The sequence below is a fragment of the Neopsephotus bourkii genome, unplaced genomic scaffold (assembly GCF_033783945.1).
Source record: "Neopsephotus bourkii isolate Nb327-2 ecotype Australia unplaced genomic scaffold, CSIRO-AGI_Nbou_v1 NB_1491, whole genome shotgun sequence".
Taxonomy (NCBI): domain Eukaryota; kingdom Metazoa; phylum Chordata; class Aves; order Psittaciformes; family Psittacidae; genus Neopsephotus; species Neopsephotus bourkii.
In genome coordinates this window covers 538,488-553,870 of record NW_026901967.1, presented here as the reverse complement: position 1 = coordinate 553,870, position 15,383 = coordinate 538,488, and the positions used below count along the sequence as shown (strand labels likewise).

The 15,383-nt window shown below is 40.1% G+C and overlaps 1 protein-coding gene across 1 annotated transcript in view; it reads left to right on the top strand.

Annotated features, from left to right (window-relative positions):
- MSH3 (mutS homolog 3) overlaps positions 1–15,383 on the top strand; it is a 113,760-nt gene that overhangs the window by 98 nt on the left and 98,279 nt on the right. Inside the window, 8 exon segments of the mRNA XM_061369302.1 lie at positions 2–305; positions 1,987–2,107; positions 2,720–2,925; positions 5,703–5,915; positions 7,058–7,174; positions 8,067–8,184; positions 9,719–9,864; positions 10,867–11,033. Of these exon segments, the coding sequence (XP_061225286.1) occupies positions 2–305; positions 1,987–2,107; positions 2,720–2,925; positions 5,703–5,915; positions 7,058–7,174; positions 8,067–8,184; positions 9,719–9,864; positions 10,867–11,033 (1,392 nt within the window).

Below are 15,383 nucleotides of genomic sequence, written 5' to 3'. Positions count from 1 at the left end.
TAACGCACAGCCGCGAGGCGGGTTGGCGTGAGACGGGCGGCACGACCTACTGACGCGGGAGGTTGTGTGGGCGTCGCAGCGCACTGCGGGCAGAGGCTGTTCACACACTGCCCCGCCCTGCGCCAGCTGTCGCATCCGGCGGGGAAGGTGGTGCCGGTGCGCGGGGCCTCTGCCCTGCATCCGCCGTCGGCATGCCGCGGGGGGTGCGGCGACGGCGGGAACGCGGCGGCGGGCAGCAGCTGGTGCTGAGCAAGTTTTTCGGAGCGTCGGGGAGAGGCGGAGAGCAGAGTGCTGCCCTGCAGACGGTGCGCCCGGGTCGGCGGTTGGGGCTGAGGGCGCCTGTAGGGCACGGGCCGGCCCGCTGATGCCATGTGGGATTCCTCTCGGTGGTGGTGGAGGTCCCTCGGGCCTGTCCGAGTACCTCCTGTCAGCAAGTCGTGACAGGAAGGATGAATGGGTGCCCTGCGGCGGCCCCTGCATCAGGCAGGGTCTCTAGTTTAACCACTGCTTGGTGTAGCATCCTTGCCTTGTGTAACACATAGTCTTTCCGGAAACTGCCGTCATATGCCCATTTTGTAGGACCTCAGACTTGACATGAGTACGGTGAGCTTGGCAAAGCCAGTGTTTGGATAATGCTGCAGCAGTGTTGGACCCCCGGCACAGCTTCTGCCCGTGGGCCTTTGCTGCAGTCATGGAGCTCAGTTTCCTGTTTCGTACAAGGCCAAGAGAGCTGCAGTGATCCAGCAGCCTCTCCATGTCTCTGCTGGGGAAAAAACGCTTTCTCTCAGCAACTGAATTTCATCATGAGTTTATATTTTCCAGTCTCCCCGTAGATAATGTCTGTAGCCCCTTCGGGCCCTGGAAAGGTTTCTGCTTTTTTCACCTGTGTCTCAAGTCAACCCTTTTTGTTATATTGGGCCTGATATATTTTGACAGTTGTGATTACTAGTTTTTGCCCATGCAGAAAAAATGCTTTCTAATTAGTATTAGTCTGCTGATATGTAATAGTGGACTTGGAAGGGGAATGCCCTGCCACTCATGCGGGTTGTGCATGTGGATATGTTATGTAGAGGTTATGGGCTTAGTTGCTGAGCGTGGAGATCCTGTGTAGTTAGGAGGAGATAGAATTTCCCGCTAATATACTCAAAACCATCTGAGATTACTCTATGAAACATGAATGCTAGCTGTTAGAAGTACCTGTTGTGTGTTTATGTTTGCAGTTGCAACTTACTTCTTTAGTCATACTGCATACTGTCGATAAGTTTGACTAAAGAAGTCACCAATTATGAAACAAAATAAAGGATGAATGATGAATCAGAGATGAAACAAAATACATTTTTACATTTTCTGTTTGTGAAGTGTTAAAAATGCATGTGTCAAAAGCCTTCTAAAGGGGCAGTGGTTGAAAGTGCTCTGTTTTATACATGGGGGATGATACTAGATAGGTGTTTACAGATAGCTTAGGTAAATCTTTTAAGTGTGGGTTAACATTTACAGGATGGTGTGGAGAAGATACTCTTCCATCATTGGGATGTAGGCCCTAGGAACTCATAAGTGCCTTTCAGAGACCAGTATCCAACAAGAAGAGGACTTTGAACTGAGGGAATGAGAATCTGCAGAATAGATCTGATTCAGACACAAATGTTCGGTGTGTGGTATGGTGGGAATCTCTGTTAAGTGCTGGTTCAGTTTTCTGCCACAGAGGTAGTTCTAAGCTGCCTTTTGAAGCTATAGAAACTAGAAGTGTTTCTTTCTGGCACAACAGCCAGATTGCTCACAGAATGCACTATTTAGCTTCCTCTGGTGTCCTTGAATGTTAGAAGAACTATTTTATAAATAAAGTGGATAGGTAAAAATAAGGATTTAATGTATTGTAAATTCATTTCATACTACCCCTTTATGAAATAATTGGGTGCATTATTGTCGTTCATGGAAGATGGCAAAGAAAAAAAGTAACTGAATGTCTTTGTATAATTTATGTTTTAGGCTTCTGAATTTGGCACAAGGAGAACATCGAATGAAAGCAATGAACCCTGTGAAAAGAAGACCAAGGTACGACAAATTACTCTAGAAGACTTCTGTAATCCACTGAAGACTCAAGATAAAAGTGAGTTTGCTGTAAACAAACCTTCAAGCATTTATATTAAATAAATACTCTTTCATTGTCAAATGTAAATGGTGCTTGTAGAAAACCAGAAAAACAAATCAGTGAACGTAGAGTTCATTACACTTACACTTCACTGAAAAGCATTAACCTCACTGTTCTTTTTAAAGAGGGAATTATATTCAGTTTTGTGGGTGTGATGGTGATTTGAAGTGTCATTAAGACACCATCAACTAGCAATATGGTCTGCTTAAAAACTGTAATGGAAAAATACCACTAGAGTTTTCTGATATTCTTGGCTAATTTTGTGGCTTTATCAGTACAGAAATAACCCGTACAGAAAATAATTTTGTTTCTTTCCCATGTATGAAGAAGAATACAGGTGAAGATTATTGATTTTCCAGGGAAGTTAATCAAGATGGTTGCATACACAATTCTGTGGGGCTGGCAGAAATACTGCACTGAGAGAGGGGAAGGATTGTAGGGAAGCGAGTCATAGAGTGAGATGATTGTTTTCTCTGCTTACTGATGTCATTCTAATATATATTCTGGTTTAGAAAATACGTTTGCTAATATGTTTTTGTTCCCCTTTTTTTTTTTTTTTAACTGAAAAAGAACCTCAGAAGTGTGAAAAGCCCCATATATGTTTGCAAACTCTAGGCAGACTGAGAGAATTCTGCAGTGATTCGGACCAGCAAAGTAACAGATTCCAGAAGAAAGAATCTCTTAGTTTGGAAAAATGTCCCAATATTATTGGAAAAAGTTCAGAACTGAAAAAGCCTCTTCAGTCTTGGGACAGTAGCAAAAAGGTTTCTGAGAAGGTATGTAGAGCTCTGGTCCAGTGCTATGCAGATTACTTTTTGTGGTTTAAAAAGGCAAGTTTGACACGAGATTCCCTTTGCATTTTGGTGTTCTGTCATGAAATAGTGCAGCAGTGCCTAATAGGCCAGTGTTTCTGTATGGATATTTTTCTGGAACTCCTAACATAGTGAGCTGGATGCCTCTTACAGCTGTTCAGTGATGCCACTGAAAAAAACAGCAAGGAGAGAGCAGAACCACTGGCAGTGTATCTTAATCAGTGTGTGAACCCATAATATCGTAATAACGACTGTTCAGTGTGCCCTTTAGCTGAGCTTTCTTTCAGCTCTGTCAGTTTTGATACAAACCTGTAAAATTCCAAGCAGGCTTTCTTTGCGAAAATATGATGTAGAATTACTGCTGAGATGTAGCTTAATACAGTTGCTGATAAATCTAGCTACTAAAGATATCACTGGGTTTTTTTCATCTGCAGAAAATATGGGTGGGTCCCATGAAAAATTATTATTTTAGAAGTCTATAAGAGTATAATAGTACTTGCTACTCCTAATTATGGGGCTAATTAACATAATTAATTGGTTGGGTTTGGGGTCAGCTTGCTAAGTTTGAAGTACTGAAGTACTTCACTTTGAAGTACATGAAGGTCCTGGAAATCGTCTTACAGTTGCCTGTTGTGGTGTTGCCTTGTGACTCAACTGCTCTTTAACAAAGCTTTGTATCTGTTTTTGGAGGAAGGCGGTTGTATGAAAGGTGGTATAATTTATTTGACATTGCCTGTCTGAAGGTCATGATGTTAAGCTGAGTGTCTGGGTTGCGTGAATGTGAGATCAAAATGTAAATCTCTTTCTTGTGGCAAGAGATTTCTGTTGTGATGAAGAATTGAGATTGTAGGTATGGTCAGTTGGAGAACACAGGAAACTGATCACTTCTCTGTCCCTCTTCTTAAAACCCTTGACTGTCTGGTGCTTCCTAATTTCTGACCCTTTCGCCATGCAGTTACACCAGATGCTGCCCCTGCTAGTTTAATGTATAGGTCATACTTTAGCATGTCTCACAGATGTTTGAGAAACAGTTCTAGATGCTGAAACTATAAAATCTATGTGTTTTATATGTGCATGTTTTTGAAACATGCATGGGATGTATTTAGTGGCTTTCTTCTGTAAACTGGAGACAGCATATGCCTGGCATAAGTTGTTAGTTAAAAATGTGTGTGTTGCAGTGGAAGTGCATGTTTCGGGAGCAAAGGCATATTCAACATTCCTTCCACTGACCTGTGGGCCTAAGATTGTTGTTTCTGCAGGTTTCCCTTTTATCTTTGAACAGATAAGATTGTTAATCTGTGTATCAGCTGTGCAGTATTTCTGCCTTCCTATTACAAAGTTGGTTTCCAGTGCCCTGATACTGTTGTGCTTTTTATAGCAGTGTTGCGACTGTGTATTTGTACGCTTAGGTGGTTGTCACCAAACAGCTTTTGGATCCAGTAAATCACAGGTTGTCTGTGGGATCGGCAGCTGTTAACTAACTTCCTAGAGCAAAAGGAGGTCAGCTTTAACCATGTGCAGAGAGACTCTGCAAGCAAGATATATGCGAAGTAAAAGAGCAGTTATTTCTTAATATACTCAGTAGATAGTGAGGGCTCATGACTTACTTGCAAAGTATTACTGTCATCTTTCTCTAAAGGACACCATCTGAGTCTGTGCTGCCCAGGCAGTCAGGTGGGGACGGGCTGGCCTGCCTTCCTTGGGGTGGCTTGTCTCAGTGCTTGTGTCTTGCTTTTTTTCTTAAGAGTTAGAACTTTTTTATGTGGATAATTTTCTTCTAAATCCCTTGAGCTGCTAACTTACTTCCATCTCAACAATTCAACTTTCATGTGTGTTTTTACTTCTTTTACTTTCTTTCATGACCTTATTTCACATGCTTTGCTACAGTAATTTTCTCTGTAAAAAGAGACAAGGTCATACTAAACTTGTGGAGGGTGTTGTCTTTGTATTTTACTTTAACCAATTTTATTAGTACTTGATACTGCGATATAAGTGAGGAGGAGCTTTGCTGTAAGTGAAGGGCACCTTATCAGTGTTGTTCCAGAAGACTGATTCATCACCCTGCTTACTGTACAGAACAAAAGAAAGTTGTAGAGCTGAAGTTGCTTGCCTAGCATAGGCTACATAATATCATTGTAAATAAAACACAGAGGCAGTGGTCTCAAAGCCTTAAGTCTTAAGAATTTTAGAAACTAATACAGATTTTCTGTGTTTCAGAATAAATTATTTTGGGAGGTCTGCAGAGCTTATGTAGAAAGGGCAGACTGGAGAAGAAATACAGTTTTGGAGCCTGGGAGTGAGCTGAGACTTTGTGTTGAAATTGGTTTATTTCTTGATTCACCATGGATTTTTGGAATGTTATTAATTTCTTTGAGCTGCAGTGTCTCACATGTAAATTGGAGTGGTAATTCATCTTTGTTTTTATATCTGGCCAGTTTAGACTGCCCAGTCTTTGCAGCCTGCATGTCTCTTGATCTGAGTTTTGAGAGCTCATGATACAGTAGAGATCTCATTTCAGCTGAGATGTGTGAGGACAGCTGTGAAGCAAAATCTTTTACTTTCATGACTTTTTAATTCCTTTTAAATCCAGATAAACTGTATTCTATATATCCTACTTTTGCTGAAGTTCTTGGGGCTGTTTAATGCAAGAACAGTCTTCAGCTTTTCGGTCAATATGAGCCAAGGTCTGCAGGGGTGATCAATTTATTTAATAATTCCTAACTCTACTTTTCCATCTACAGGAGGAGTTACGCTGTGACCTTAACCAGTTCTCTGCATCTTTTAAGTCTTATGAAAATACTCAGAATACTTCAGATACAAATCTCAATAAGAGAACCAAAAGTATTTACACTCCACTAGAACTTCAGTTCCTAGAAATGAAGAAACAGAATAAAGAAGCTGTTTTATGCGTGGAGTGTGGCTACAAATACCGCTTCTTTGGAGAAGATGCAGAGGTAGTTTTGGTTTTTTTTTGTCAGGATTATGGAAAGATACTTGCATTATGTTAGTGTTATACTAGGTCTGTGACCACCTCAAGAAGGAATGTTTTTGCGATGCATAAATTTTGTGAGCTTTTTTAGTACTTGAAATCAAGATGAAAAATCTCTGCATACTTAAATTGAAGACTATCCATTCTGCTAAATTGAAGACTATCCATACTTTTTACTAAAACAGCATTTGTTCTTTTGTAATCTTATGCTTGCTATCCTGCATATTGAGAACTTAAGATGAGGTCCTAGAATGTTCAGATGCATGTTCAGATGTGGCACCCACACGTACCTGATCTGTGGAACTGGCAGGTACTTTGCATCAAACTTAATTTTAAAATGACAATTCATAAATGGTTTGTAATGAGTTTTTTTTTGTGTGATTTGTCCCAAATCATTGCTACCAACCTTTGATCTGTGCTTATTTCCATACATGAGACCAGGGAGAAACTTTGCTTAGTTTCTGGGGATTAATTTTCCCAATCAGATTTATACTGTGTAATTTGTCTACCTGTTTGCTGGTGCGGTCACAGTCCAGAAACAGAAATATACTATCTGGGTACACAGTTAAGTGTTTGGCTGCGGTTCCTGCTTACAAACACTTCCTAATCAATGTACACCTATCTTTTGCCAAGGGGCAAAGAAGCAAATACAAATCATACATTATTATGTTGTTCTTCTGTGGAGTATTTAACTTCCACTGCTGTTGGATCAAGATTTTTCAGTATTATAATTGATTATCTAGCTTAATACCATCTTTATAACCACAGTTAAAATAACTCCTTTCTGTATACTTAGCATTATGGAAATGCTTTGACCTGTTGTTGAGCTGTATTGCTGTTACTGGTGGTTTACCTTATAGTGGTAAAGGTCAAGGTGAAGCATAATAATCTGACGTGAAGTCTGTGATACTGAAGCCTGTGTTAGTGACAACATGCTGGGACAGGAAGGTGGAGGAGCTCTGCTCTGTGTTATTTTTCTTTTTTCCTGTAATGTTTTCCTTTTGACACTTGACTCTTCCTTGTAGTTGTGCATCGGTGTTGTCATAGAGATGAGCTCAAGTATTGCCTTTTGAATTATTGGCTGACTCTTCTTCCTGTACTTTGCAGATTGCAGCTAAAGAACTAAACATATATTGTCATCAGGATCATAACTTTATGACAGCCAGTATACCGAGTCACAGGCTGTTTGTCCACGTGCGGCGACTTGTAGCAAAAGGATATAAGGTTATTCCTGGCTTTTATTAAATGATGTTAAGTAAGAATAACACTGAAATAACTTGTACTTATTCTACCAGAGTCTTATTTCAACTGCCAAATGGGAAACTCATTATCACCTGTTTTTGCAATTAAAATGGCTAACTTTCCTTTGTTTCAATATCAGTATTCTGTGGAGTGTCATGCAATGTAAGCAGATTGAAGCTTCCTCCCTTTTACAATAAAGTATATTTTCTAGAACATTTTTTTCTCTCAGTATTTTTCATCAGGCCTTTGAATTTCATAAAGATTATATGTTATGTTATACCATGTTAGATTATAGCTTACCCTACATTTTTGTATTTTATATTACATTTTATTAACATTTACATATATAATATAGTATAGTATATAGTCTATTATATATTACATTACTTATACAACATATTCTATTGTATTATATGACCTCTCTCTCTTCTGTTCTTCCTCACATCTCTGTTTTTCTTCTCTCAAACAATACTTTTTCTCTTTTCCTTCCTATTGTTGATCCCTGTAATTCTGTTGCTTTCTGTTGATACCTTTGGGTTGTTTTTTCTCATTATGAGAAAAGGACTGTTGAATCTAAGTTGATTGCAGCAATCGTTCTCTGGCAATTGGTGAACTCTAGCTAAATTGTTTCAAAACAGGGCAAGAAGCCACAGGGTCAGAAGTTGAGAGGGTAGTTGGAAGTGGAAAGAGCGTAAGGAAATGCAGTGCCTTACAGCCTCATTAGGTGGATTGATAGTAGCCTCTGCCATTCCTGCTCAGCTCTAATGATTCACACGCTGTTTGCACACCTTAAAAGATCACCAAATTTCTGTAATAACAAAAAAATCATTTATTATCAAAGAGCTAACTTTGTTTCTTGTTTGTGTGCCTGTAGGTTGGCGTAATAAAACAAATGGAAACTGCAGCACTGAAGGCTGCTGGAGAAAATAAAAGCTCTCTCTTCAGCCGGAAACTGACTGCTCTTTACACTAAGTCTACACTTATTGGAGAAGATATCCTTTTCAAATAAATTTGGTTTCAGACTCCAATCTTTGTCAGCTAGTGGCTGACATAAAGAGTGGCAGCAGGAAATGCTATTCCTTTAATTTTATGTTACGGTAAACAACATGCTGGCAGTATAAAGAATGTAATCTCTTCAGGGTTTTAGGTTTGTTGTGAAACAACAGAACTTGTGTTAACTGTAATTTCTTTCTGAAGTCAGAGCATGGACTTCCCAAGTCTACAGTGCCCTGTAGGTCTTGTCTTGAACTAGATGTTTTACTAGATTGAGAATGCATTGCATTCAGGAGGGTGTGAAGGAAGAAGAATTTGCTGTCTGGTGTAAACAATTTGCTTTGAAGTGAAAAAAAGGTGATACAATCAATGGACTGTTAAAAATCTACCTGAGTAATTAATTCTTGACTGTTATGTGAAAGAGAAAATGACGTGGAAAAAGCCTTTAACAAGTGAAGTTTTTTTCTTAATTTCTTTTCTTCCAGTCTTAGTTTTAATAATTGCTGCCTTATCTAGCTAATGTTTTGGTTTGTTTTTTTTTTTTAATTTCTCAAACTAGTACTTACTAGATATGAAGAGCTAAAAAGATTGTTAGATTAAAGAGATTGTTAGATTAATACCTGTGAGGTTGCACTTTAGTAGATCCACAGAGATGCTGTGAAGGCTGGAGCAGCTCTGCTCTGGAGACAGGCTGAGAGACCTGGGTTTGTTCAGCCTGGAGAAGAGAAGGCTCTGGGAGACCTTAGAGCAGCTTCTAGTGCCTAAAGGGGCTAACAAGAAAGCTGGCTTTTGATAAGGGCCTGTAGGGACAGGACAAGGGGAATGGTTTTAACCTGTCAGAGGGGAGATTGACATGAGATCTTGGGAAGAAATTCTTCCCCGTAAGGGTGGTAAGGCTCTGGCACAGGTTGCTCAGAGAAGCTGTAGCTGCCCCATCCCCGTCAGTGTTGAAGGGCAGGCTGGACGGGGCTTGGAGCAACCTGGTCTAGTGGAAGGTGTCCCTGCCTGTGGCAGAAAGTTGGAACTGGATGAGCCTTAAGGTCTCTTCCAGCGTAAACCAGTCTGGGATTCCATGATGATTCTGTTGGAAAACTGCTAGTGTACTTACAGACCTTCTTGTAATGGTTGGCAACCTGGATGAAAACTGGCTCAGCAGTGTGACCCAGCCTGGTGGATAGATGTGCAGCAAGTTTTCAATACAGCTAGCACTCTAGATAAGAGCTAGACTTTTGCTTAACTCGGGGAATTACCTGCTTTTTAGTTGCTGCATTTTTAACTTTAAAAACATTTTTAACATTAAAAAATAACTGATGCAGTTATTTTTCATTGTTGTATGCACATGGTTTGTGGATATAAAGTCACAAGTGTCAAGGTGAAGTAGCCCACGTGCAGAATGAGCTGCTGGTTTAACTTTTGGCATAGCAGCAAAATCAGAGCAGGAGTCACAAAATACATTTGAGAAGGACTTAAATCTAGAAGGACTTGTGAATAATCCACCAATGTCTGTGTACTATTTTTTTTAACATTTACTACATGTGAACCCTTTGCTGAAGCTAGATGTTTCTCTAGATGTTGAAGACGTAACAACAGATGTCCCTGATAACTACCTCCTCTGTATCTGTGAAAATGGAGAAAACTTAAAAGACAGAAAGAAAGGTGACATTGTTATAGGCATCATGGTAAGTCAGTTTCTCAGGGGAATCAGTATTTTAGGGTTCGTATGGGGTTTTCTTGGAGTGTTGTTTTCTTGGTGATTTTGAGAGGTGGGTGGTTATCTTTTAAGTTCATAGTTGTCTGTCTTCTAGATTCCTTTGGAGTTTTGTTTGTTTGGGTTTTTTTTTTTTTTTGTTTTGTTTTTATTTTTTAACGAAGTGCAGTTTAGGTAAGATATCATCTCTGTGGGAATTGCGGTGGCGTTATATTTGAAAACTACGGAAGAGGTCTGAAGCTAATAGTTTAATATTCCTGATGTCATTTTTGCTGCTGGATCACTTGAAAACATATCTCTGTTTGAGCCAAATAGAGGGGAATTACTAGCTTGGATGCTTTACTATAAGTATTTTTAGAGTCAAATGTTTCAAAGCTTGTGAGCACTTTTTTCCTCTATGAAATACTGTTCTTTAGAGGAAGAGACATGCTTTTTTACTGTTTACACTTCAGAATTGTCTGGTGAAGATTAAAACCAGAATTACTGAAGTGGCAGAACACTGATAACTGAAGCCCAGCCTGCTTGTAATTCAGTATTTTAAAAGCATCTTGCTTTTGCTTATGTTTGACTGTCACACTGTAGCTGGGGATGCGAGGATGAGTTTCCACTGTAGCATGTGCTAAGATGAGTTTCCAGGCTGAATGCATGCACCTTCCATAGACTTCAAATTATGTGTGTTTGCCTAGTAATAAAAGTTGAACAGTGATGGTCTGATGATAGGAATTGCACATTACATTCCTGAGGTATTGTCATCACTTACTAAGACACAATTGTGTTAGTCTTTTACTGTATCACAGATTTGTAAAGCACAATTGTATCTTTTGATCTGCCACTTCCAGATAGCACTTTCAGATTTGAGCATGTGGGTGCTGTATAATTTTGTGCTATACACCATAATCTTTGTGTGTAACAGTGTGAGTCACTGTTACTGTTACTCTCTGAAAATTAGAGTTTTTTTTTTTTAATTTGACAGGCAGTACAACCAACTACTGGTGAAGTGGTCTTTGACAGCTTTCGGGATTGTGCATCTCGCTCAGAATTAGAGAGTCGGGTTTTGCACCTGCAGCCAGTTGAAATGATACTTCCATCTAGCTTGTCAGATCAGTCTGAAAAGCTCATCAACAGTATAACCTCCATGAGGTATGTTGTATGGAAATTCTATTGTTTGGGTTTTTTGTCTTTATTATTAATTACAGCATAGCTGTTGATGGAATTTAGATCCAGAAGCAAGTATAGATGTGTAGTTCTATAATGGCCCATTCAGAACGACTGTAGTTTGCTGTTGGGCTGAAAATTCCCCACATCTCACTGAATTCTGGGCACTCATTCTTAAATTGTATTTAGACTGAAATTCATGACTTCTATCTGTGAAAGATTTCTGCACGTGTGTATTTGTGTGTTGATTTAGAGAGTTGCTTGCACACTGCCTATGGTGTGACCTGTTGGATTTCTTTCAGAGCTCATGCATTTATCTTTGGATCAGAAAGTGGTGTTATGTGGCTGTTTTTCTTGTTAGTCATAGTCTGAAGATCTCTAAAAGGAAAGGAGCTGTGTATTAATGTAGATAGCTGTACATAATTTTTGCAACTGGTATTTATCATAGAATCATAGTATAGTTAGGGTTGGAAAGGACCTTAAGATCATCTAGTTCCAGCATCCCTGCCATGGGCAGGGACACCACACACTAAACCATGTCACCCAAGACTCTGTCCAACCTGGTCTTGAACACTGCCAAGGATGGAGCATTCACAACTTCCTTGGGCAAACCATTCTAGTGCCTCACCACCCTCACAGTAAAGAAATTCCTTATATCTAACCTGAACCTGTTTAACCTGTTTAAGTTTAGACCCATTACCCCTTGTCCTATCACTACAGTCCCTAATGAAGAGTCCCTCCCCGGCATCCTTGTAGGCCCCTTTCAGATACTGGAAGGCTGCTCTGAGGTCTCCACGCAGCCTTCTCTTCTCCAGGCTGAACAGCCCCAACTTTCTTAGCCTGTCTTCATACAGGAGGTGGTCAAGCCTGCTTATCATCCTCATGGCTCTCCTTTGGACTTGTTCCAAGAGCTCCATGTCATTTTTATGTTAAGGACACCAGAACTGTATACAGTGCTGCAAGAGAGGTTTTATGAGAGCAGAGTAGAGGGGCAGGATCACTTCCTTTGACCTGCTGGTCACGCTGCTTTTGGTGCAGCCCAGGATACAGTTGGCCTTCTGGGCTGTGAGTGCACGGTGAAGCCGGCTCATGTTCAGTTTCCCGTCAGTCAAGTTCCCCAGGTCCTTCTCTGCAGGGCTGCTCTGAATTTCTTTTCCACGCAACCTGTAGGTGTGCCTGGGATTGCCCCAATGCAGGTGTAGGACCTTGCACTTGGCTTGTTCGAACTTCGTGAGATTGCCATTAGCCCAGCTCACAAGCATGTCAGGGTGCCTCTGGATGGCATTCCTGTGTTTCATTCTGTTTGTCCCATTATACTGTCTTGAACTTGGATACAAGCTTGTGTATTGTGTTGTGAAATACTGTGACTGATAATCTGTTTATATTTTGTGTATTTGTGTATTTCAAGAGCAAATTTGTTGTTTTCTCTATCAGTTTCATGGTGGAATGAAGCAAGAGTAGGATGTATTTGCAGAATGAAAACATAATCCTCTGAACATACGTGATGAACTTGCAAAATCTTGTACATGGAATCCTTGTGAGAAAATTCTAGTTTTTCACTTTTTTTTCTTTCTTTTTAACGGTGCAGCTCTGGGCTGTAGGGAACTAGCTTAGAGCTTGGTGTTTCCATTTTGAATGAACTAGTCAGGATAATATTATCTTACATGTTAAGAACACTGGGGCTAAAGAAAGCTAAATAAAAATGAATGTACTACATAGGCAAAGTGTTGTACTGGGGGGAGAAAAATACAAATATTATCACCCTCCCATATTGTAAAGAAAGACAAATGCATCACAGTCACATGGATGGTAGCCACCTGACAAATAGTAAACTCTGTATGTTGCCTACCTCACTTAAACTCTGCCCAAATCATCATTTTGTAGCTTCCTTTCATGCTCTGGGTGGCTGAGTTGCTTTATCAGTCTGTTCCACAGGCATTCTTTTCCCCACCTGGCAGTGTAATCCTTCATCCCCTTTTACTAAAAAGAAAATAAAGTTGATGTGAAATGGTGGGTAGGCAAGTCATCAGGAAAAGATGTTTCCTCCTCTACTGCACTCTGGCAAGAGTTCCACCCTGCAGTCCTGCATCCAGCTCTGGGGCAACAGCGCAAGGGGGATGTGGAGCTGTTGGGGAAAGTCTAGAGGAGGCTAAGGAGATGCTGCGAGGGCTGGAGCAGCTCTGCTCTGGAGACAGGCTGAGAAAGCTGGGCTGGTTCAGCCTGGAGAAGAGAAGACTCCTTAAGGGGAGACCTTAGAGCAGCTTCTAATGCCTAAAGGGGCTACAAGAAATCTGGAGAAGGGCTTTTGACAGAGGCCTGTAGGGACAAGACAAGTGGGAGTGGCCTTAAACTGATGTTGAGGAGATTGAGAAGAGATTTTAGGCAGTTCTTCGCTGTGAGGGTGGTGAGGCCCTGGCAGAGATTGCCCAGAGAAGTTGTGGTTGCCCCATCCCTGGCAGTGTTCAAGGCCAGGCTTGTAGCAGCCTGGTCTAGTGGAAGGTGTCCCTGCCCCTGACAGGCAGTTGGAGCTGGATTAACTTTAAGGTCCTCTTCAACCTGAAAACCATTCCCGAGTTTCTATGATTTTGTGGCACACTATAGGAACTTATAGACACGTTGCTGTACTCAGCTATGAAGCTTTAAGGGGCATGTGTATGTGAGAGGCAGGACTTAGGGGAGGGGCTGAAAACATCTGATTTGGTCTTGGGCATCTTACAAAAATGTGCCTTGTAAAAGTGGTGTATTCATTACCATTCAGGGGTGTTGTGGCACTTCCACTTGTAGTGAAGTGTGCTCTTGACATACTAGGTTTTTTTGCTCTCTCAGCTCATGTATGGACTGCAAAGGCATAGAGCTCTAATCAGATGTACTGAGCAAGCAATATCAATGTGTTTCCTAGCAGTAAAATGGCTTGTTAAGACTTGGTCAAATAAAATACCAGATTAGGAAGTAACTGACCTTTTCCAGTTGTAAACAGTTGGACGTTTTTGCCTTGTGAATCCTTTTACTTTGATAACTTTCTCGTTAGCAAATCAATTCTACAGGTGTATGCGCAAAGCGTTTCTGAATATACCACGATGAAGATCAGCAATTCTTAGTTTTATTTTTTGCTTTGTTGTTTTGTTGTTTTTGTTTTCTTTGTTGTGTTGTGCACTCACAGTTTTGTGGAAACCAGAGGAAGGTGGAATGATGTAATAAGCCAACAAAGCAAATGCATTTTTCAAAAAGAAGTGTTGCAGTTCCAGGTTAAGGTAATTCTGATGCAGGTTTAAGAGAGTGATAGTGTTGTGGGGTTTTTTTTTTTTTTTTTTTTTTTTTTTGTTTGTTTGTTCATGGAGGAGGATGTTAGTAACTAATTTCTGACATCAAAAAAAATACCACCTATTAGCTGATTTTGTGAACAGGTATTAGTTTGTAGGTTTTTCCTCTTTCTGGTAATTTCCTTGCTGGTAAATAAGCTTGCCAGCCTAAATGTCCTTAATTACATGGGAATGATAAAAATAAAACACATTAGTACACTTAAGTAGACTATTTCAAAACCAGTTCTTCAGGGATTTTCTCATATGGAGGATTAAACCACTAGAGGGCCCTGAAGTATTTAATATTAAAGTGGTTCCAGTATCCTGCTTTCTTGTGCTTTTAACTGGGCTTCAGTTTTTATTTAATTGCTTTCTACAGGCATTAATCTTATTCTAGTGCATATTAGGTGGTCTAAATTAATTAATTTTGGTTATTGTCTATTAGCTGGTAATTTCATTTTTCGTTTGCTCTTTTCTAATAACTCCTGATGATGAGAATTGTCCATTAGCTGTGAAAGTTTTAATTTCAAGAATTTTTGGAAGATCTTTCTGACTAAATCCATATGAAATAGATCTTGTGTTTCAGGAATGCTCCTCATGAAGTGGAAAACCACTGAATTTGTAAAAGCGGGGTACAGATGGGAAATAAAAGTAGTCTCAGGAGGTGTAAGCTTGGAGTGGTTAAGAGAAAGGTCTTTGTGCTTGCTGCATGTCCATGCCATGTAAGAACTGCTCCGAGGGTTGTCTGAGTTATACAGGACATGATTTGGTTTTAGATGTTGGGTATTAGAACTTTGTAATGAGTGATTCTTGAACAAAGAGTGTGTTGATTATTCTTAAAAAAAAAAATAAAATATTTAGTCTGGATAAACTACTGCAGCTTTATGAGAGCAGTCATGCCTGGTTATATTGACAGAGTTGAAAGTACCTGTGTGCTTTCCTTCAATTTCTATCTTTTTTCTATGAAGACCAAATATGAATATTATATACAAGTGTATGTGTCTCTCTGCCTTTCTTCTAAAAAGGGAAAACATAC